The sequence below is a fragment of the Telopea speciosissima genome, chromosome 11 (genome assembly GCF_018873765.1).
Source record: "Telopea speciosissima isolate NSW1024214 ecotype Mountain lineage chromosome 11, Tspe_v1, whole genome shotgun sequence".
In the NCBI taxonomy this organism is placed as follows: Eukaryota; Viridiplantae; Streptophyta; class Magnoliopsida; order Proteales; family Proteaceae; genus Telopea; species Telopea speciosissima.
The window spans coordinates 43,190,065-43,212,436 of NC_057926.1; the positions used below are offsets into that span (position 1 = coordinate 43,190,065).

Consider the following 22,372-nt stretch of genomic DNA (forward strand, 5'->3'; position numbering starts at 1 on the left):
AGGGATAATGTTCTTGGGGCACAGGATGCGCCCAGACACATGGGGTGGGCAAAATGACCAGCCCACTCCCTTGAATGACAGAAATCCTGCCATTGTCCCTCCCAAATGCACTCCCGGGAGAACATCGCCTCCAAAATAAATAAGTAATAGGTTTGATATAATCGCTTTCCTTTTACAACTTCTTTCCACCAGAGTTGTCATGGTTTGAGGTATCGGTATCGGATTGCCCGATACGGCTAATATTACATGGTTTTGAAGGTGACCAATATCGTGGCCAATAGCATATTGGTGACACAGTACAAACTAGGGGTAAATTAGTTATAAGCCTATTTCTTAAAAAGAATTAAAGGCAAATTTGTCCGCTATGATCAATCCTTACTGATACCGATCCGATACCATATCAGTTTCTGAGTTGACCGATACCCGTTTCGATACCTTGCACTAACACCACGAGAGTTGCAGAACAACTCCATTACATCCCCCCCCCCCCCACATATACACACACAAAAGAAGAGTTGGGCTCACGTTCACGTATGTGAGCGTACAAGAACAACTCCCAGTTGTTCAGATGGAATCCATCCATGTGGGTCCCATAAAAGTGGATACCATCTGAATAGTTGAGAGCTCTTCTCGTGCGCTCACATACGCGAACATGAGCTGGAATCATAGAAGAATGGATGCGATAAAGCCTAGAGATGTTGGCCTTTCAATTGATATCACCACTCTTCTCCAGGGTGGCTGGAATGGAAGAAAATATTATAGGATGTAAATTATTTCATCGTATTTATTAATTAAATTCTCCATATCCAAAAAGAGTGTGAGGTCAATTAAATTTTTTTTGGGAAAAAAGTCAATTAAATTCAATGGAAACAAAACGACATGAGAAATGAGAGAGCAAGGAAAAAAGAGAGGAGAACAACAGATTGAAATAGTAAGGGTCAAAACTCTCTCACTCTCTCTTTCTCTCTCTCTCCTTATTTTAAGCTTTTTTAATATTTGATTAGTTTTTCGGTTTAACAATTTGTCAATTAGGCTCCGTTTGTTTCGGCATAGCAACAAACAGTTATTGGTTAAAAAAGAAACAATTATTAAATTTTAAAATCAGATTCTCGTATGATCTGGTTAAATGTACATTCATATTTATGCCTTAAAATCTCCATTTTTAGGTACACATGGTGTAACAACCATACAAATGAGATGTCCAATCTCATCCCAAGTCGTGAACAGTTACTCCCTAAGTCCATTAATAAATTACGTTAATAATTATATAAAGGGAAAAAAGAACGCTACCTAGTCGCGTGGCCTACATGACTCTTGCACCTAGACACAAAACTGCTCCTGTCCCTGTGGAAAACACCGCCCTAGTTCCATGAAAAGGCGGAAATCCTGCCCAAATCAATGATTGTGCACGCACTCCCATTGGCCTGTGCACACGTGCAGGCTCTAGAAGCCTTGCAGGCAATTAAATAAATTGAGGAAAAGAAAAACGCTATCCGATCGCGTGCGATGCACGGATCCTATGCCCAGACACAGGACCAAGCGAAGTAACCACTATTCTTCTGATGTTCGAATGAAAACTTAAAAAAATAAATAAAAGAGTCAAAACTTCATTTGGATTATACCTTACTGGGAAACATGTTAAGAGCACTTCCCACCATTTCTTAGTTTTTAGTTGGAAAATTAGAGGTTCCATTACAATAAGAGGTGCACTACCACATCTCAGGTCAATCAAAACCAAAAAGACTCAACTAAAGATCAGGAAAAGAGAGAACCCAGAACAGAGAGTTGTAATAGAAGGTCTGAGATCCATCAGAAAGTTGAAAAAAAAATTGGCAGAGATTGTTGTCATGGCTCCTATACAGAAACTGGGAATGCTGCTTGCAGATGAGGCTTGTTTGCTTGAAGGAGTGGAGGAAGAAGTTGATTCTCTCCATAGAGAACTGATATTGATCAGTCCTCCTTTAAGGAATGCCGATATGAGATCCCAAGAAAATGAAGGAGTAAAAGAATGGGTGAGCCAAATTAGATACTTGGCTTTAGAAGTTGAGGATCTCATTGATGTCTTCTTGGATAAAGTAACGAAAAAAACGGCAGCGAAATGTTGTGTGGAAGATAAAGGGATTACCCAACAAAGTCATTACTCAACACAAATTAGGAAAGCAAATTGAAGAGATCAAAAGAAGGTTCAATAAGCTTGCATTTGATAGATTGAGGTATGAGATTCAATCTATAGATGATGAGGAAACTGCACAAGAAGGTTTGGCCTTTAATGGAAGGAGATATCCTATTGTTTATAATTTAATATAATGGATTTACAAAATGAAGCAGATGAGGTAGCAAAAATTCTGATGAGAGATGAGCCTCAAGGAAAGCTTGGTGTTGTTTCAATTGTAGGAATATGTGGATCAGGTAAGACTACTCTTGCTAGAAAAATTTACAATAGAAGGGATATTGAAAGACATTTTGATTGTCTTGTTTGGGTTTATATTTCATAAGAATATAGAGTAGGAGATCTTCTGCAGGGCATGTTAAAACAAGTTGTAGAGCTGACAGATGTGGAGAAAAGGGACTTGCAGTTGAAGGAGGGAGAATTGGAGAGAAGTCTCTATGAAAAATTGAAAAATAAGAGCTACTTGATTGTGTATGTAGACTTTTCACTTCATCCAAAATAGGTAGCTTAAGGGGATTGATTAATGGGTTCGCATGCTTGGATACTTGTTCATTGCGAGTGGTGACCAACACTCGACTTCTATCGCCTTTTTGTGGTGCGGGAAGGGCTCTCTTTAATCTATCCCAAGCTTACAGTTTTCCGACCTTCGATCAGAGGAAGTGAAGAAGTAAATCTACCCAAAGATACTAAGGATCTAGCAAAGAAAATTGTTACCAAGTGTGATAGATTACCGCTTTCTATTGTCGTATTGGGGGGTCTCTTATCTACAAAAGGGAAGACAGTTGCTGTGATGACAAAATTACTTGAGAGTGTGAATTGGAATGGGAATCAAGAATCAAGTAATTGCCAAAAGGTATTAGCTTTGAGTGACATTGAATTACCTTATTACTTGAAATCTTGTTTCCTTTTTTTGTCTATTTCCAGATGGTTATGAGATTCATTATGATAAATTGATTCGATTATGGGTTGCTGAGGGATTTTTACAATCACGAGTGGATGAAACCATGGAAGATGTGGCTTCTGATTGTCTTGCAGAGCTAATCCAAAGGAACATGATTCAAGTTGTGAAATGGAGATCTAATGAAGCACCTGAATTATGTCGTATTCATGGTCTACTTCGAGATTTGGCTATTTCAGAAGCTAAGAAAGACAAGTTTCTCAACATTTCTTGGAATTACTGTTTGGAATCTTCGAAAGGCTATCGTTGGCTAGCCTTCCACCCTTGCAATTGTATGTATGATGATGACATTATTACTTCCGCCTTCCGTATGGAACCCCAACAATCTCCTCCTCCACGCGCGATGCTCGAGATCTTCTCCATTCATTTCTTTGTTTCACTGAATACCCAGGTTCAATTAATAGACATTTTGAACTACTGAGGGTGTTGGATCTAGAGGGTGTACCAGGGATTTCAACCCTACCCAAGGAAATTGAAAAGCTCATCCTTCTGAAGTATTTGAGCTTACGAAGAACAAACATTCAGATTCTTCCATCTTGGGTAGGTCACCTCCCAAAACCTACAAACACTAGATCTATATCAAACCAAAGTTGAGTGCTTACCCATTGCAATACTCAAACTAGATCAATTAAGACATCTTATCTGCATTATCATTGTTAAAACTACTCATTCTCCACCACCCATCAAACTTCTTAAAAATCTCCAAACACTATGGCTACATGCAAGTAGTTGGATAATGGGTGGTCTTGACATGTTGATCAATCTTAGAGACCTGCGGATTAGGAGAAATGCAGCACTCAAGGGGTCATATGGAGTTGGATCATTATATTGGGCACTAACGAGATTGGTTCAATTTTGAGTTCTATGGTTGAAACAACATGACTGGTCACCCCTGCTTCTCCCTTCATTTTCAAACCATTTACATCTCTATGATATGGTGTTAATTGGGGCTATGAAGAAGCTACCTGAACATATTGATTTCCCACCAAATCTCACCAGCCTACAGTTGGATTCATTACATCTAACCGATGATCCGATGGTAACACTTGAGAAGCTACCCAACCTGAGGGACCTCACCTTGGATTGGTACTCTTTTAATGGAGACAAAATGATTTGTTCTGCAGGAGGGTTTTCAAAACTTGAGTCATTATCTCTTGTTTGTTTACTTAGGTTTAGAGGTATGGATGGTGGAAAAAGGAGCATTGCCTATGCTGAGGTTTTTAAATATCAAAATGATCTATTAGTTAAAAATGCTTCCAGATGGGTTGAGACATATAAGAACCCTTGAGGAACTCACTATAGTGATGTCAAAGAATTTCAATGAGAGGGTGAAAAAAGGTGGAGAATATTGGGAAAAGATTAAACACATATCTTCTCTTAATGTTAGGGAAGTAACTCATAGGAGCCAGTTCTCAAAATCAGCTGCTATGTTATGAATGTGGAATTAGGAGATATGATTAGATTAGTTGATTAGATTAATTAGATTGTTTGTTGATTAGTTAGATTGTTGTTACAAAGGGTTGGTTGTATTACCCCTACAAAAGGGATTTCCTTGTATTCATTGAGCATGAAAAGATGGAAGAAAATAGTTTAGTCTCTCTCTGTTCCCCCTTTCTTAGGAGTCCCTCACTTACTCGAAATAGTGAGAAAATCCCCTGCTATGGTTCTTGAATCCCTTCCCAGATTCTTGAATCATAACATGCTACTCCAGAACAGTTAAAATTTCTCAAGTCCCAGATTGAGAAGTTAGTTAATATTTTCTTCCATTACTTTTTCCTCTTCTTTACTTTGTACCTCTGAGGAAAGTTTATATTGATTGAGGGATTAGCCTGTAGCCTTTATTCTTTTTTTCTGGCCATATTCAGCCATTGATGTTGTTCAGTTGTATAATATTTTTGGTGTTCTTAGTGTTTTGGTTGGCTATGGATTTTTCTTAAATATGAAGTGATATATGTTGAGGCCATGCATCGACTTCCTTTCATGCTCACATGGCAAATTTTTATAATATGACCATTTTGCCTAAAACCCTCTCAAATGGCAGAGTTCTCTAATGTGACTATTCTATCCTTCTACCCTCTCACATGGAAGATTGCTCTAATATACTCATATAGTAAAGTATTCTGTTATGATCATTTAATCCTTTCTCCCTTATTCCATTACTCTACCCTCCAATATCATCTATGATGGTCAGATCATAGGCAATGTGCCCTTCTTATTTTTCCTACAGTTTTGTTGGCAAGGAAGCTATAATCTTTTAATGGCTCTTCCACCTCCCCCTCTTCTCATGGATCAAAGTTGGGAAAAGATCCTTGCATTTGAGCAAATTGGTATGGCCGCATTATGGCATCTCTGATCAGGTAACTAAGAAATTACCAAATGGAAACCATCTAAGTAATGGATATATATCTTCATGGTCGTCAACATTTCTAGATCGATCTACTATTTTGTCGGTCTCAAATCATAAGACCAGGAAGAAGAGGCTATACTCGGGCCAAAAACTTGCATGAACATATAGTTTAATGAGGCATAAATCAAGTGCTTGAACCTTCACTGCAATTATCTTACCATTGGCACCTGATGCTTATGGAAAGAAGAAAAAGGATCTTCAACAATCAAACTGAGCCAGCATACAGAATGGTTTTGAGAGCTTGTTAACAAATTAGTTTGTGAAGCTATAGAGTTTCTAGAATCAAATCAGAATGGAAGATTTTATTTAAACCATAAGCTATATGCCATATGCATATGTTACAGGGGTTTGGATATGAACATTTAGTACAAGATATTGTGCTATTTAGGGTCGGGTATGTAAAATGGCATGAATGTGTAGCCTTTCCAACTTTGTGCATGTTGAACTAGGGTTTCCATTAACTGTTAGCAGAACCGTGAGTTAGAAAGAGAGAATGAGAGAATAGAATGGCTTGATTTCATTGATAGGTAAGCCCCTCTATTTGTAATAGAGGGAAATGTTACAAAGGGACATAAATAGATAAAAATACCCCTAACTAGCTGACTCAATAAGAGCAGCAATCTAATCCTAATAACTTAACAACTAAGCAAGAGCAAAAGGACTAGAATACCCCCACGATATTCTGGATTACATATTCCAACACTCCCCCTCAAGCTGGATTATACATATAAGTAAAAAGAAGCTCCAGCTTGAACTAATAAAAAAAAAACTCCAACATTCTAACACTCCCCCTCAAGTTGGCGTACATAAGGCACTGATGCCCAACTTGAATAAAATGGGAAGAAATAGAGTTGCAATAGAGTCCAGCTTGACAGATGAATGAAGCTCCCAAATAAACCTTCAAGAACTTGAAATAATTGATCTTCAAAAAACTGGGCAGACTTGATTAGCAAAGCTTTCGCCAATCTTCAATAGCGGTCCAGTGATAAATCTCAGATTGTCATAGTGACATAAAATCTTGAAAGTGAAAAACTAAGGCAGCAAGCAACGGAATAAATTGAATTAGGTAGCGGAAACAACTGAATCAACCCAATTGTAAACCCTTAAATAGGCAGGCAACAACCAAATATCTTCAATACACTTCAAAACTTCAATCTCCCCCTTACGGTAAACTCAACCTAATAACGAAGGATACCCAATGACAATAGTGGAGAAAATTGATCTTCTATGTTTTTCACCAATGTTCCTGTAAGTTCTGCATTCTGCAATGTCTGCAAGTGTATTGTACATAATCCCCCCCCCACATATAGTAATACACATGGACAAATAACGGATATGATGTAAGAGAGTGTAAAAGTATAAACTTCCAAAATTCTGCAAAGGTGCTATAGGTGTGGAAAAAGGAAGGAATGGCAAGTTAGAGTATTCCATAAACTTTCAAAGTTGTTATGGGTAAATGCCAAAGGTATGGTATGGGATATGGGTAATTGAAGACGCAGTGGGATAAAGAATCATGGAGTAATGCAACATATCAATTTTCAACCTTCTTCAATCGACCAAATAAACTTCTTAAATGGAAACTCCTGCAGAAGAGAATCGAACACTAAACTCCAATATTCGGATCTGATTTAAAGTAAAAAAAGCATATCTGATTTGGAATAAGGAAAGGCTCCAATCTTCAAGGCTTGATCAATCTTCAAACAAGGAAGGACCAGTGTGCAAAACTCCAATCTATAAACTCCCATATGCTGAATAGAACTAATGAAGATATCTGGGCAGAATTGATGTAATAAACTGCTAGAAAACTTGGATCAAATCTGAATTAGAGAACAATAATGCTTGGAGCATTCTCCCAAAGTATGCTAAATATAAACTTGTAGAAAAGCTTCACAAATTAACCAGTCATGCTTACAGAGGCCAATCAACAGAACCAGCAAGGGATGAATGAAAGCTCAATAGAACCAGCAAATAGAAGACAATAACTCAGCAGATCCAATAGTAAATGATGCAGCCAGCCACATATGAACTAGGAAAAAATAGGTTGATAGTTTTAGAAGTTAACCATAAGGAAGAAACCTTAATTTTGTTAAAAACCTCTATGAATGATGCTGAAACTTGAGTTGAGTACTCCTCTAATGGTGATAAAACTCTCCTAAAAAAATCAGCAAGAGAGGACTGCCCTAACCCTTAGATCAATTATAGTCAGGGTTTTGTAAAACCCCTAAAAATTGAGATCGATTGGAGGGTAGGGGGCTTAAAAAAAAACTGACAATGACTTGTCAAAGTGTGATGATTTCTGGTAATAGTTACTATCATCAGCTGCTTGAATGGATCTCCAATACGAACAACCAATCTCTTGTAGTGTTTGAGACTTGATCTTCAAGAGGGAGAAACACCAAAAAGTACAGGAAAAAAAATAGGGCAGCAGCTATCGTAGGTAAAAGTACTTCTTCAAGCCATGAATAGTTGAAGTAGATTTCCTCTCTTAATGATCGAAACACCTTCAAAAAACCACATCAGCAGCAAACCTCCCTAACCTAATAATCAACTTGTGTCAGGGTTTTGGAAAACCCTGAACCCTAAAAAGTAGAGATCGATTGGGGTAGGGTCTTAAAAATAAACTTGGAAATGTGCAATATTTAGGTCGAGTGGTCCTTGTAATGGAGGAAAGAAACCCACAAAAAATCAGCATGAACAGAGAATAGTAACCCCAGTTTCGATTGGAGTCAGGGTTTTGAAAAACCCTGAAAAGGTGAGATCGATTGGGTGTATAAAGGTTGGAATGGTTAATGAAAGATGAAGAAGAAATAAAGGGAAAGAGAACTATGGACTAAGGTAGAGGGAGCTCCAATAATGGAAGATCAGCTTTCCATGGTGGTAGGAATCTGATCTCCAAAGAATTATGGGAAACTCCAAATCGCAGAGATGGTTCCAGCAGTTTTTGATTGGAAAATTATAAAAAAGAGATAGGTAGGTTATGGGAGGGCAGCAACTAAATCATTGGTTTAGGTTTTTCTCATTAGTGCTACCCTCTTATAAAGAAGAAAAGCTTAAAACCAGAAGAAGGAGAAACCGAGAGAGAGAGAGAGAAAGGACGCAGAAGGTGATGAAAGAAAGAAATTTTTTTTTTCTTCTTTCTAACCTAGATCAGAGTTGGCTCTGATACCATGTTAGCAGAACCGTGAGTTAGAAAGAGAGAATGAGAGAATAGAATGACTTGATTTCATTGATAGGTGAGCCCCTCTGTTTATAATAAGAGGGAAATATTACAAAGGGACATAAATAGACAAAAATACCCCTAACTAGTTGACTCAATAAGAGCAGCAATCTAATCCTAATAACTTAACAACTAAGCAAGCCCGAAAGGATCAGAATACCCCCTCGGTATTCTGGATTATATATTCCAACATTAACAGACTATAAAGACCATATGGTACAGAATATTTAGTAAACTGTAATAGATAGGTGTCCAGAAGTACAAAAGAAACAAAACACAACCTGACAAGTTACCACTTAAAAAATTCTTCATCATCTGCCTTTCAGGTTGACATCAATTTATTTGGCAAAGAATTACCACAACTGCACTGAAGAGCTCCACGGAAACGTTTCAATTCAAGTATCTCATACAAAAATCGTAGACCAAGGAACTCAATGAATACATGCATAACAAAATCCTGTAGCACGAGGTTACCTAGAACTCATAAGTGACATGTTCCTCCAAAGGAATGTAGCACTAGGTCATGAACTCCATTATGATGATACCACCTTCAATGCTCTAAACCCTAACTTGAGGAAGAGAAAGCAACTCTCTTTTTCTCTACTCAAATCTCATTCTTAATTGTGACATGCAAATTAAGATTTGAGCCTAAGTTATTCTTTTATAGAAAAGCTTAATTAGAAGATTCCAATCTAATGGACAAGTTTTGACCAAGTGGTATGATCCTAAAGATCCATCCTAAAGGTGGCCCTTTAAGTTTTCCTTAATTGAACCAAAAGATATCTCTACAAAAGGTATAGCCTGAAAATCCCAGTGGTAGAAAAGTTTCATTTCACTTTATCCCCGGCACTTACAACACCCACAATGGACCTTGCATACATCGAATAAAAAACACCGCCGCGCTACAGTATACAGATAGCTAGGGTAAGGTCGATAATGGTTTTACCCTTTCTCAAGGCATCTCAACTTTATGTCCAACTACGCCCATAGTAAAAAGGACATTTTGATCCAACTACCAGAGTGCCTATACACCCAAGAAATGGCATTTACTATCCAAAAAAGTTGCGAACGAAGATATAGGTAACAAACAAAATTTGAAATTCACTTTTACAATTACACCTTCTTCTTTTTTTTGGTCAACCAATTACAGCCATTAAAACTGTAATTTATGACATCAGTTGAATGTCAATACCAACTCAAATGATTACAAGCAGCCTTGATATCTATTCCACTATCTTTCCAAACAAATTTTGTTATACTCAAGATAGCAATGCACCTCAGTCTAATACAACATGCTTACATTTGAACATTTAAACCTCAACTACTTAGTCTTTCAAAAACTAGGAACTACATCTTTGAGTATACTCCCTAACAAGCTTTGCAAATGATGATGACTTGTTCTCTAGCAATTTGGCTGGGGAATCATATTCTAGTACAAGGCCTGTTTAAGACAAGAAAACATGTCAATTTGATTGGGAAAGAACCATTAAAGGATGAGAAGACGTATTACCAAACTCAAGTGAAACCATTTGATTATGGTGTGGGTACTAATTAAGAGGTACTAACCATAATCGAGAAGTAGGACCATATCAATATTAAGAATTGATGTTATCCTATGTGCAATTGTGATAACAGTAGACCTTGAGAAGTGTTGCTTAAGCGTTTGCTGAATTAGATAGTCAGTTGCAGTATCCACTGATGCAGTAGCTTCGTCTAGTACTAACACTTTGCTTTTCTTAAGTAATACCCGCCCTAAACAGACTAGTTGCCTTTGACCCATGCTCCAATTCTCTCCATTCTCGGTCACTATGGAAATAATGATATGAAAATGAGTTAGTTATTCAAGATCTTGTTTTAATTAACTTTCTTTCCCCTTATTTTTGTTAGAAAAGGGGTTGGGGGCTGGGGATTGGATTGTGCAATAGAAGTTAGATATATCATAGCATAAGAATTTTGATAAGATTGTGCACTAATGCAAGGATAAATTGATGTTGAGAAATTTTGGTACAGAGTGAATATAAGAAGAAACCAACCTGCAAAATCAAGCTTCCCTTCCTTCTTTTTAACTTCATCACCAAGTTGACATCTATCTAAAGCCTATGACGATAAAAAGTCCAAGTCAGCTTATCACCTTGCATTATTCAATATGACATAGAACTGTTCATTAATTAAAAATGGGCTAAGCAAAAGATGAACTGAACAAGGAGATGCCAAGTGAAAATGAAAACAAAGTAGTAAAATAATGCACTTTTGGGGTTCCAAGCAAGACCATCTCTTAGGCCAAAAATTGATTCAAAGATGATCCAATTCATCCAATGAAATTATTTCAATATCTTAGTATAAATGATTTAAAAAATTGAAAAACAAAAAGACAGTCACGAGAAAGGAGGCATAGAAATATATGACCCAACTGTCAATTGCGATATGTTTGTTTTGTGTGAAAGTCACCAACAAGAGGAAATATGTACATCCCTATGTCATTGATAAATATTATTCATCAAATAAAATAGGCCTACCTCCCAGATCTGTTCATCAGTGTACTCTTCAAGTGGGTCAAGATTGCTTCTTAGAGTCCCTTCAAACATTGTTGGGTCTTGCGGGATAATGCTCAATCTTGATCGCAAGTCATGAAGACCGATCTTGGAGATGTTGATATCATCTAGTGAAATTTGACCGGTTGTAGGTTCAAGCATACGAAAGAGAGTCTGTACAAGAGTTGATTTACCACTTCCTGTTCGCCCAACGATTCCAATCTTCATCCCTCCGGGGAAAGTACATTTGATACCTCGCAAGACAAGCGGAAGGTGTGGAGCATACCGGACCTACATGAATATTAAATAATCAATCATGAAGCTTAGTAGAATTCCATAAGAGTAGGAAAAATAGTCCAACAACATTAAGCTTCATAGGGTATATTCCATAAAACGAGAAAATTAATAAGGAGATAAGACTTGAGGGGATTACCTGCAGATCAACAATATCGATTTTCCCTTGTGATGGCCATTCACAACCTGGCTTATTTTCGTCTACCAACAGAAGGGGTTCACTAGGGATGCATGTGTACTGTAGTATTCTTTCAACAGATATAATTATATTCTCAACTCTGTTAAGATCCCATACAACCCCATGCAAACTAAAATCAAGTCCATATGTCACTGCTAAACCCACAACACCTTTAAGAGAGAAAAAGGAAACAAAATAAATTAAAAAACAAGCTTTCATATGAGAAATCAATCATGGTTTCCCTAAAGGATGATTTTATAAGATCTAAAGTTTAACTTTTTACCAGGACTGAGTACCCCCTTCGGCATTAAGATGAAAAAAACCAAAGAAACGGCATATGTGACAGATGCCAACATATCCATACGGAAGCATAACCACTCCATTGCACCAGAGAAATAAAATTTGGGCCGCGAAAACCCATCCACCAACTTAAGGTTTGTCTTCATAAACCTTTCTTCTTGATCGAAACACCTGATTGTAGCTGAACCTAAACTAGATTCAGCAAAATGTTGTATAATTGGAGCCTGGCATACTCCAGCCAACCGCGATAGTTCTCGTGCTGTAGATTTGTAGTATTGCTACAAGACAAGTTTTATAAAAATAAAAAAAGAAGAAGAAAGAAATTAGGTACATTGTAAGAAAATGATGTAGGATTTTTTTATCAGAGATTTCTTAATGTAAGTTGCTTACATTTGGATAGTTGATAGTGACACCATTATTATGGATGAAATTGTAGGAAAATATCTTATTCTTTTTTATTTCCTTCCATTGTTCTCTTTTGAATGATTACAATTGCATGTTTAGTTCCTAATGATGTACTAAACAGTATGGCCTTATTCATTATTGCCAAAAGCACATGATTGTGTAGTTTAGCAGAAAAATGCAGCATAGTGCATCCTAGTTACTTTACTTAGGGTAAATGTAATGCTTTTGCATGCTTAGTGTAAGGCATAGCCCAAATGCTTCACTTAGGAAAGAAAGAGGGGTGTAAAGGAAAGGTGGAAAGAAAAAAGGGAAGTGGAAAGGAAATATAGAAGGGGAGGAAAGAAGAAGAGTTCCCATTGAAAAATATCATCTAATTAACAATGCAGTAGTGGTTCCTAGGTAGTCCACTTAAATAGGATTCTCTTGAGTGCCCAAAAATCTGCCACATGGCAGTTCCAATAGGGCTCAATTTTGTCACTATGGCTTGTCCAAATCACCACCTATCAAATTTGCACATCGATGGGTTGAGAATTAAGCTTTTCGCAACTTTGGGCAACTTCAGTTCAATAAATGAAAATATAGGGATAGAAGTCCAAACATTGTGGCCATACAATAGGGATTAACTCCAATACTTGACACATGTGTAATCCAAATGGGGAATAGCTATCTAATAGTTGGTTTGACTAAAGCAGCTACAAGATGTTGAGAACTTGTGTATTTTATGTAGAAAAATATTGGTTTAAATTCAAGTATAAAGTAGTGGATTACTCTTTGATTTGAGCTAATCCATTTCCTTCGCAAGGAAACCATATAAAAAATTTTAAACAGAATAGGAATGTACAATGGGGATAAGGATAAAAATAAACTCAAGATTGATATGGTCAACTCAGGCGTTAACTGGGCGTGAGTGTGTGACTCATCTAATATCCCCCTCAAATTCATGGGACAGTCGGTCATAGTGAATTTGTCACGTAGTTTTTTTAATCGTGGTGTCGTCAACCCCTTGGTGAAGAGATCAGCAATTTGATCTTGAGTGAGATATATTGAACCTTCATGTCCTTGTGAGTGACATCATCGCAGATAAAATGATAATTGACCTCGATATGCTTTGTTCTAGCATGAAAGATAGGGTTCGCAACTAGACTTGTGGTACCAATGTTATCACTCCAAAGTGTGGGAACATTGGAAATGAAGATATTAAGATTCTGTGCTGGACTTGGACACGATACTCAGATTCCGTGCTGGACTTGGACACGACAAGTTGCTTTTTAGCAGACCACAAAATTAAATTGGGACACATGTAGATGCAGAAATTAGTGAGTGAGCAGTCTTCATCAACATCACTGGCCCAGTTGACATCGGAGTACGCCGAGATCGGTGAGAGAGGACCCTTATAAATGTGTAAGCCATGATTGATGTTGCCCTTTAAGTAGTGTAGAATGTGCTTGACCGCAAGCCAAAGGGTAGTGCGCGGGTAGTGCATGTGCTGGCAAACTTGATTCACTGAGTAGATGATGTCAGGGTACATGAGAGCTAGATACTGTTATGCACCAATAGTACTTCTATGGAGAGCATCATTATCAAGAGGATCACCATCATGGGTATAGAGCTTGGAGCTAGATGAGATAGGGGAAGAGGCCGGTTTCGTACCAACCATGTCTGTCTTGTGAATTAAGGATGTCAACGAATATTCAAAAATCTGTATTCGATCTGCGTTCGTATCTGTTTAGGAGAATCCAAATCCGTTCGAAAACTAATCGGATACGAATATGATAATCTGCCTATCCGACCGATTATTATCAAATTCGTTTAGCAATTCGATAGTAATAAAATGTCTGAAATGTGTCTTTGTGTCTGTCTATCTGATTAAGTTTTTATTTTTATTTTTATAATTTTATAAATTAAGATAATGTGATTCTTTCTCTAGTTTTTCTATTGGTTTATGTGTATTGTTTTATGCATTGTGATACATAGAATCACATATTTATTAAAATAAATACAAGATAAAATCAAACTAATAGGGTAGTAGCTAAACTATCAAGTCTCAACCCTAACCCTCATCAACAAAACGGTAAAGATGTCAAGGGATATGATATTATCTGAATCCGTCCGAATATAATTAGTTACGAATATGATAATGCCACTATCCAATCGTATTCAATCCGTTTACATCCGGAGGTCAGTGACATACTTTGTTTGTAAGAGATGTAGCCCCGTAGTATCATGGGTTGCATGAACACCAAGAAAATAATGGAGATGTCCAAGGTCTTTCATACTGAACTATCCACTCAAATGTTTAATGAAAGCTTGGAGTATAAAGGGCAAATTTCTTGTAAGAACAATGTCATCAACATATAGAAGTAGATGAACGAGGATGTCATTATGACTATACACAAAGAGGGAGCTATCAGCCGTGGAGCTGATGAAGCCAAGCTCTAATAGAGAGTTTGTGAACTGTTGGAACCAAGCTCGAGGCGCCTATTTGAGGCCATACAAGGCTTTGTGTAAATGGCAGACATGATTCGGGTATTAAGGATCCACAAAACCTAGAGGTTGTGTCATGTAAACTACTTCGTCAAGAACCCTATGAAGGAAGTTATTTTGTACATCAAGTTGCTGAATGGGCTGATTACGGCTTACTGCTATGGTGAGAACAATGCGAGCAATTGTCAGTTTGATAACAGGGCTGAAGATGTCCTCATAACCAATACCATTCTGTTGGTGAAACCCCTTCACTACCAGACATGCTTTATAGTTGTAAAAAGAACCGTCTAGTTTCTGTTTGACCCAATACACCCATTTGCATCCAACAAGATTGCAGCGGGATGGGGGAGGATCAAGAGATCAAGTTCCATTCCTCTGAAGAGTAGAATTATTTGCATTAGAAAGCATGTAAGCTCAGGGACGATAGTGGTGTGGAGAGCGGTGATGAGAGGGCATTTGGTTGCATAGAGAATCCACGGTTTACGAGTTCTATCTTTGGAACGGGTGATCATGCGATGAGAATTGGTAACCAATTGAGGTACCAAAGGAGAGGAGGATGTGGGAGCTAGTTGGGACGGTGGTGTTGGACTGGGTAAGACATCCGGTTGGTCAGGTAGAGGGTGGGGGAGTGGACCGCAGGTAGAGCCTACTAGCTGAGTGGGGGAGAGTGTAGGGGGAGATAGGGGTATTTACCCAAGTTGCACAGGTTTCCCTCGACTGATGTGAGGCTCGGTGGTCAGTGGTGGTTGCACATTAAATGGGAACAATTAATGTCTAATCAAAGACAACATGTCGAGAGGTATAAACCATCCCTGTACTTGGGTTGTAGCAGCGCTACCCATGGTGTTTGAGACTATAGCCAAGAAAAATGCATTGATCACTGCAATAATCCAAGAAAAATGCATTGAGCACTGCAATAATCCAACTTGTGGGACTGATACGACCGTTAAAATTGATAGCATGTACAACCAAACATACGCATAAGCTTGTAGTCAGGATCTTACAAGGATCTTAGTCAAGCTTGTAATGGACATTTTCCTTTAATCTTTAATATTTAGTTATTGAGAATTATTTCTTGATTTAAAATTTTACATATATATATATATATATATATTTTAAGTTATCTACTAATTTATACACAGTAGTTTAAAATGAAAAATATTTATCGATTCATTATTTGCAAAAATTTCCCTAGTCGATAGGCCAGGTAAGGACCTCCTTGGTCATGACAGCTAATTCAACCACATGAAAGGATCAAGTGATAAATCTGACAGTTGGATACCTTGGAGATGATCTAAATAGACCACATGTTAAATTTTAGACCAAAATTCAATCATTTTCTTTTAATAAATTCAATTATTTACCTCTATATAATGTCATACCCTTCCATTTATGTTTATGCACCCAATTGATAGTCCCCTACACCCATTTCAAAATCAACAATCTGTTTGCCACATGGACAACTTCGTTTGGGTTGAAACTTGACATATGAGTAGGGGACTTTGAGGTCTACTTGTCAATAAAATTTCATCTCAATCTAATCTACCACGTGACAGAAGTAGGCACCCAACCATTGGTTTGTTATGTCGATTGCTATATCAGAAAACCTTCTCCCTTTATTAATTGTTATCTTTTGTTAAATATTAACTAATTTGTAGTATGGGTTTTAATGGATCGGGGCTACTAACAGAACTAATATGCCATATTTTATTTTATCCATATGTATCTAAAATATTTTACACGTATCAAAAGCACACCCACGTCACTTTAGGTATACTTTGCACTTTAACAATATTGGCTTTATTTGGTCCATATTGCCATATCAGTGTGAGCTTAGATGGTGGCTAGGCACCTAGGTGGTCAAGTCATGTTATATTCATTTTTATTTTATAGGGGCATATGTGTAAAATAATGAATTCTAACCTTTTTACATAGAAATATGAGAGGGCATTCTTCATCTTCTTTATGGCAGTAGATGGTGATGGTAGTGGTTGCCACTGCGATCTTCTAGTGGTAGTGGCAGCTACAACTATTCCCCTTTTTTTTCTTTTCTTTTTTCCATTCTCTTTCTGGTTTTTCTTCCGACCTCCCCCATTTTTCTTCCTATTCCCTTGAATCTCCTAAAATTTCCCCTTTTCCTCCTATTTTCTGTCATGGCACCTTGAATAAAAAATATGGAGACCAAACACTTAGGCATTCAAAACTATAGTTTTATTCTTTCAACTCACAATTTTTTTATAAGTTAAAGACTGTAAGTTGTTACTAATTTGCATGAAAATGTGTGATTAGAAAAATGGATTTCTTGTGCCTATTCTTTATAAATTCAAGAAGAATTCTAAGGTTTAATAACCACTTTAATATCAAAGCATATTTGCATCCAATATTAAATCAATTTTTGTATGAAGAAAGCAAATTCCAATTTCATTGATTAAACAAAAGTTGAACCAACTTGTATTATGGCCTGTTAACTATGAGAAAAATATTTACAAAAAAAAAAAATACTATAAGAAAAATATGATTGAGTTTGATTTGCAATTGTACTCATTAGAAGTGGAAGTGGCTACTGAATTACCTGGTACCAGATGCATGTCACAGTCATCGGAATAAAAACTATTAACATTTGCCATGCAACATGTGACATTACTGCAATAGTTCCTATGAATCCTATGACTGAGATAAGAAGTTCTTCAATTTGACGTGGAATAGAGTTATCAACTGCACTTTGATCTATAGATGCCTGCATACAAAAATAAAATTTATTTAGAATTTAAAATTATATAAACTTCATGATGATCAAACAAGATCATTTGGACCTTAAGAGTAACTAAGCATATTTACTAACCCGATTTAGAATCCTTCCACTTGGAGTAGAATCAAAAAATGAAATGGGAGCATGAAAAATTCGTAAATGCATTTTGTTGAAGAGTAGAGTGGCTGTCTTGTATCCAACAGTAACAATGAGCATAGACCTTATAAGTGCACAAAGAGAGCTTCCAAGGATCAAAGCAACATAAACAAAGATAAGAGTGGATCTTGTAATATGAGGTCTCATATCCTTTAAAATGGGAGTAGACAACACAATCCAGAAACTACTGAATATTAAGAGAAGCTGAAAAAGAATTTGTGCCAACAATATTAATGGTACAAAAGCCCCTTTATATACAGCGGTAATATACTTCCAATATATTGAAAGACCAACTTCACCCATTTCTCTCTTTTCTTCTTGGACAAGCTGCCCTTCTGACTCAAGAAGTTTTTTTTTAGGTTCTGTTTCCTCATCATCTTGTATAGACTTTTTGCTAGATAACATATTACGATCTTCCTCACCATTATTTAAATTATCTAAAGTAGCCCCACTTTCGACAAAATTAAGGTCTGCCAAAGCTTTCTTATGTGCACCTACTAATTCCATAAAGTCAGTTCCTGAACTAAGAATTTCTTCATACTTTCCTGCTTGAGTAATTTTTTCATCTCTCATAATCTGTCAAACAAGAGAAGTTAATTAATCAGTTTAAATTAACTAAGTTGAGGGACGTGAAGTTGGGAAAAAAAAAATGATATATTTTTACCAGGATAAGATCAGCAGAAGGTAAAAACTCTATTTGATGAGTAACATAAATTACTGTTTTTGAACCCAAAATTCCCAGCAAACACTCCTGTTATAGAAGTTTAGATATTAACAATCAGGCATTAAAAGCATAATCTCCAGTTACTTATAGTTATATATATTAATGTAATTTACATTTCATAATGACAAATAACATTGCAAGAACATGCATCGCTTAATATCATATGTTTCTATGTTTGTTTAGACAACCAAGATTCATTCTTCTTCAATCAATTTTTAGATCAAACTCAGTTTCTGGTAAACAAAATTGTGAAGTAAGCAATGAGATGTATAGCTTCAAGCCAATTTTATCAAGGAAAGCTTTGGAAGTAGAGGTCAGAAAGCAGTTACCTTAAATAGATGAATTCCTGTTTGAGCATCCACTGCACTAAAAGGATCATCAAACAAATAAATATCAGCATCATGATAAAGAGCACGTGCAATCTGGATTCGTTGCTTTTGTCCACCACTCAGGTTGACTCCTCTCTCTCCTATGATAGTCTGGTCCCCAAAGGCACATAATTCTAGGTCTTTCTTCAATGAACATGCTTCAAGGACCATTTCATACCTATCCTTGTCCATTTTCTTACCAAACAATATATTATCTACTATCTTACCACTCTGTATCCATGGTGATTGTGCAACATAGGCCTTTGTCCCATTCAATTGAATGATTCCAGATACCTTCGGTACTTCCCCCATTATGCATGAAAGTAGGCTCGATTTTCCTGACCCAACAAAACCACAAACAGCCACTCTCATACCATGGGATACTGGAAAATTAAGATCATTTAATGTGAAATTAAGGGAATGAAGGTTCCAAGAGAAATTCCCTTTAACTATCTCAACTGCAATATCGCCACCATCTCTTGGAAATTGTTGTACTATATTTGGATGAAGATCATCGAGACAGAGGAATAAGGCTATCCTATCGAGGGAAACTTTAGTCTGGACTGTCATTGAGATTGTGTCTGGGAGACTATAAATGGGCACTTGTAATATCTCAAATGTTGCAAGTGCAGATAGAATCTTCCCTGACTGTAGCGGAATTCCCATAATAATACAAAAACCAAAGGTTATCATAGAAATAAACATGGGAGCAGATGAGTAGACAAAAGCAGTCAAAGCTGATGAATAAATTAATTTTTTTAACCATCTTGTTTCAAAGTTCCTGAGCTTAATTATCTTTGCCAAGAACTTCATCTCCCAGCCTTGGAGCTTCAAAATCCTCATATTCCTCAATGCCTCAGATGTTACCTTCATCCTTTGATCTTTTGAACCCATCAATTCCCCTTGAAAATTTTCTTGTAATTTTTCCAATGGAACATTTGCTAACATCAAAATCATGGTGACAATAAAAGCTACAAGTGAAGCAATTCCAAGGCTCTTATACAAGACTAACAATGCTAAAACAATCTGAACAGGTACCCTCCATATATCGTGTAAGTACCAACTGAAAAAGCTAATCCTTTCAACATCAACGCTCATCAAATTAATGTTCTCCCCACTAGTGTGGTCCTGCTTTGATTGACTTGAAAGCTTGAGACCCTTCTTATAAATTATTGAGAATAAGGCAGCACGGACCCTAATTGCCATATTTCGCAATTTAAAGAACAAATGCCTCTCTGAGAGGCACCTTATGAGCTTTGAAAGAAAGAAAATAAACACTAGTCCGTAGCCTTTATGTTTTAGCTGATGAGGGCTATTGAGATACTGAACAAAAGCATCAATAAGGTATGGTCCAACATAAGAAGCCAATGTGCATACAATGGATAATAAAGCCGTCCATAGAATTTCTTTCCACATTAAGAGAATTAATGCCTTCACCAACTTGAGTGTGCTTACTTGATCACCATTTCCATCATATTCAAGTTTATTTCTAAAACGAGCAAAGACGACATTGGCACTATCACAATCGGCAAGCTGAGGAAGATCATCAAGGTCTAGTGTTCTTTTATTCCCGAGTCCAAGCAAAGGGCCCATCCAAGAGAAAGTAAAAATACTAAAAAGATTGGCATTTGCATAAGGAATTATAGTCTTCTCCCCATTAACACTTGATGTTTGTCCGTCTTCACCACTGTTTTGATTGTCACTAACTTTCAAAAGAGGCTCCAAAAGTTGAGAATCTCCATCTTCTTGGCTCTTGCCAAACAACCCAGCAAAGGAAAAGAACAAACCAAAAATAATGGATACAACATCAGAGACCCATAGTAGGCATGGCAAGGATGAATGTTTCCAATACAAGTCAAGATGTATAACAAGACAGGAACATGACATTAGGAAGTAGAAGACCCACCAAATCCTTAGCAGAATGGGAAATCTATGTTCACTTGAATGAGAAAACAAGACGTGCAAGTAAACAGAGATCACAAACCAAGTGAACAATCTGAATGCAAAATCCAATTGGGCAACAATCTTTAGATCAGACCAACCATGTCTACACCCAGAAAGGTAGTTTGACATGCATAGGAGAAGATCAATAAAAGACAGACCCATGCAAGATAAAATTACCGACCAATAGTAGAAAAAGTATGTATTCTTCAACATTGGTTTTGAATTTTCAAGTTTAGGCGTCGTATGTCTCTTGCGAGCCCAGAAAATGGATAAAACTAGTAACAAAATTAGGTGTGAAGAAGCAGAAAACCAATGTAGTAAAATGGTTGTAGAAGGCTGTGAAAAGAATCTCCATATTGTCATATTGTTCTTTGATTCTTCAAAAGCATCCATGTTTGCAAACTTTATTTTCTTCTCTTCTGTTTGTAATTTGGTGACTTAACTTAGGTAGGTCCAATCCAAATCCTATCAACTTTCCCACATTTTGATTTGGTGACTCAGTTTAGGCAGGTTCAATCCAAATCTTATCAGCTTTCCCACATTTTGATTTGATAAAGGCCCGATTACAAAAAAAAAATCGTGTATCATATAAATACCAATCATTTCCATCTCATATGTTCTTGAAAGACTTAGACCAATAATGGAGTCTGAATATCACCCTTAAAAGTAGTTTAACCTGTTAATGAACAGAGAGAACATAAATGTTTAAAAATATATAAAGATAAATGAAGAATTAGTAAAGCTTTCATAGAAAATCAAGAATGGAAGAAGCTGCAGTTATATATGATTTATTCTATTTCAATTAAGAACATCAATTGAGACAACAAAACTATAATAATATGAGATTAAATAAATTAATAAATACTATAGAATTAACATATTGAAAAAAAAATTTCAAGGAAAGGCAAATAACTCATATCAAAGGAGAACCAAGTGACACATTGCAGTTGATTTCTAGAGAAAAAGAAAAAGAAAATAAATACTAAATTTTCAAAATAATAGAATATCCATGTACAAAGTTCCAAATAATGTAACCATAGAAACAACATCAACAACACAAATTTCTAGGGATAGAACTATGAAATGTTGAGACACAGTAATCTTTTTGTAAGAAACCTTGCCAAACCATTGATGACAATTTGAAGACATCGAATGTGAGGGTTGGGGGGAATCCTAGTTGCATAATACTGTAACTAACCACACTCAACCTGATTTTATCTATTAATTAATACTTGGATTGAGTCAAATAAGTGACTCATTCCAATCCATCTCATACGAGCAATAAGATTTCATTTTTTATATATGATAACCACATTTTATAGGCGCTAAAAACACAACTAGTTATACAACACTGCAACTTACCACACACTATCTGATTTTATTGAGTTATTTACCAAGTTCACTTGTTTCAATCCATTTAATAAGGTAGATAGAAATTCATTTATTATGTACAATAACCACATTCTTAAGGTAATAGTTATACTTTA

The 22,372-nt window shown here is 36.5% G+C and overlaps 2 protein-coding genes across 3 annotated transcripts; one reads left to right on the top strand and one right to left on the bottom strand.

Annotated features, from left to right (window-relative positions):
- Window positions 1-1,332: 1,332 nt before the first annotated feature.
- On the bottom strand, window positions 1,333-20,904 carry LOC122646562 (ABC transporter C family member 3-like). 2 transcript variants are annotated; one of them, XM_043840135.1, is made up of 11 exons: window positions 18,903-20,534; window positions 18,514-18,600; window positions 17,787-18,425; window positions 17,517-17,681; window positions 12,039-12,333; window positions 11,717-11,925; window positions 11,269-11,574; window positions 10,786-10,849; window positions 10,319-10,558; window positions 10,075-10,193; window positions 1,333-1,344 (listed from the first exon to the last, which is right to left on the bottom strand). In XM_043840135.1, exons 1-10 carry the CDS (start codon window positions 20,532-20,534, stop codon window positions 10,093-10,095), a joined length of 3,738 nt encoding a protein of 1,245 aa, XP_043696070.1. In that variant the 3' UTR covers window positions 1,333-1,344; window positions 10,075-10,092. The 2 variants fall into 2 exon arrangements, with proteins under 2 accessions (XP_043696070.1, XP_043696071.1); XM_043840136.1 differs by lacking the exon at window positions 1,333-1,344 and having other exon boundaries at window positions 9,939-10,193; window positions 18,903-20,904.
- On the top strand, window positions 1,848-4,416 carry LOC122645160 (putative disease resistance RPP13-like protein 3). Its single transcript, XM_043838495.1, has 9 exons — window positions 1,848-2,012; window positions 2,095-2,257; window positions 2,329-2,409; window positions 2,497-2,641; window positions 2,825-3,009; window positions 3,095-3,400; window positions 3,520-3,668; window positions 4,087-4,214; window positions 4,299-4,416. The coding sequence occupies exons 1-9, from the start codon at window positions 1,848-1,850 to the stop codon at window positions 4,414-4,416; spliced, it is 1,440 nt and encodes a 479-aa protein (XP_043694430.1).
- Window positions 20,905-22,372: the final 1,468 nt, after the last annotated feature.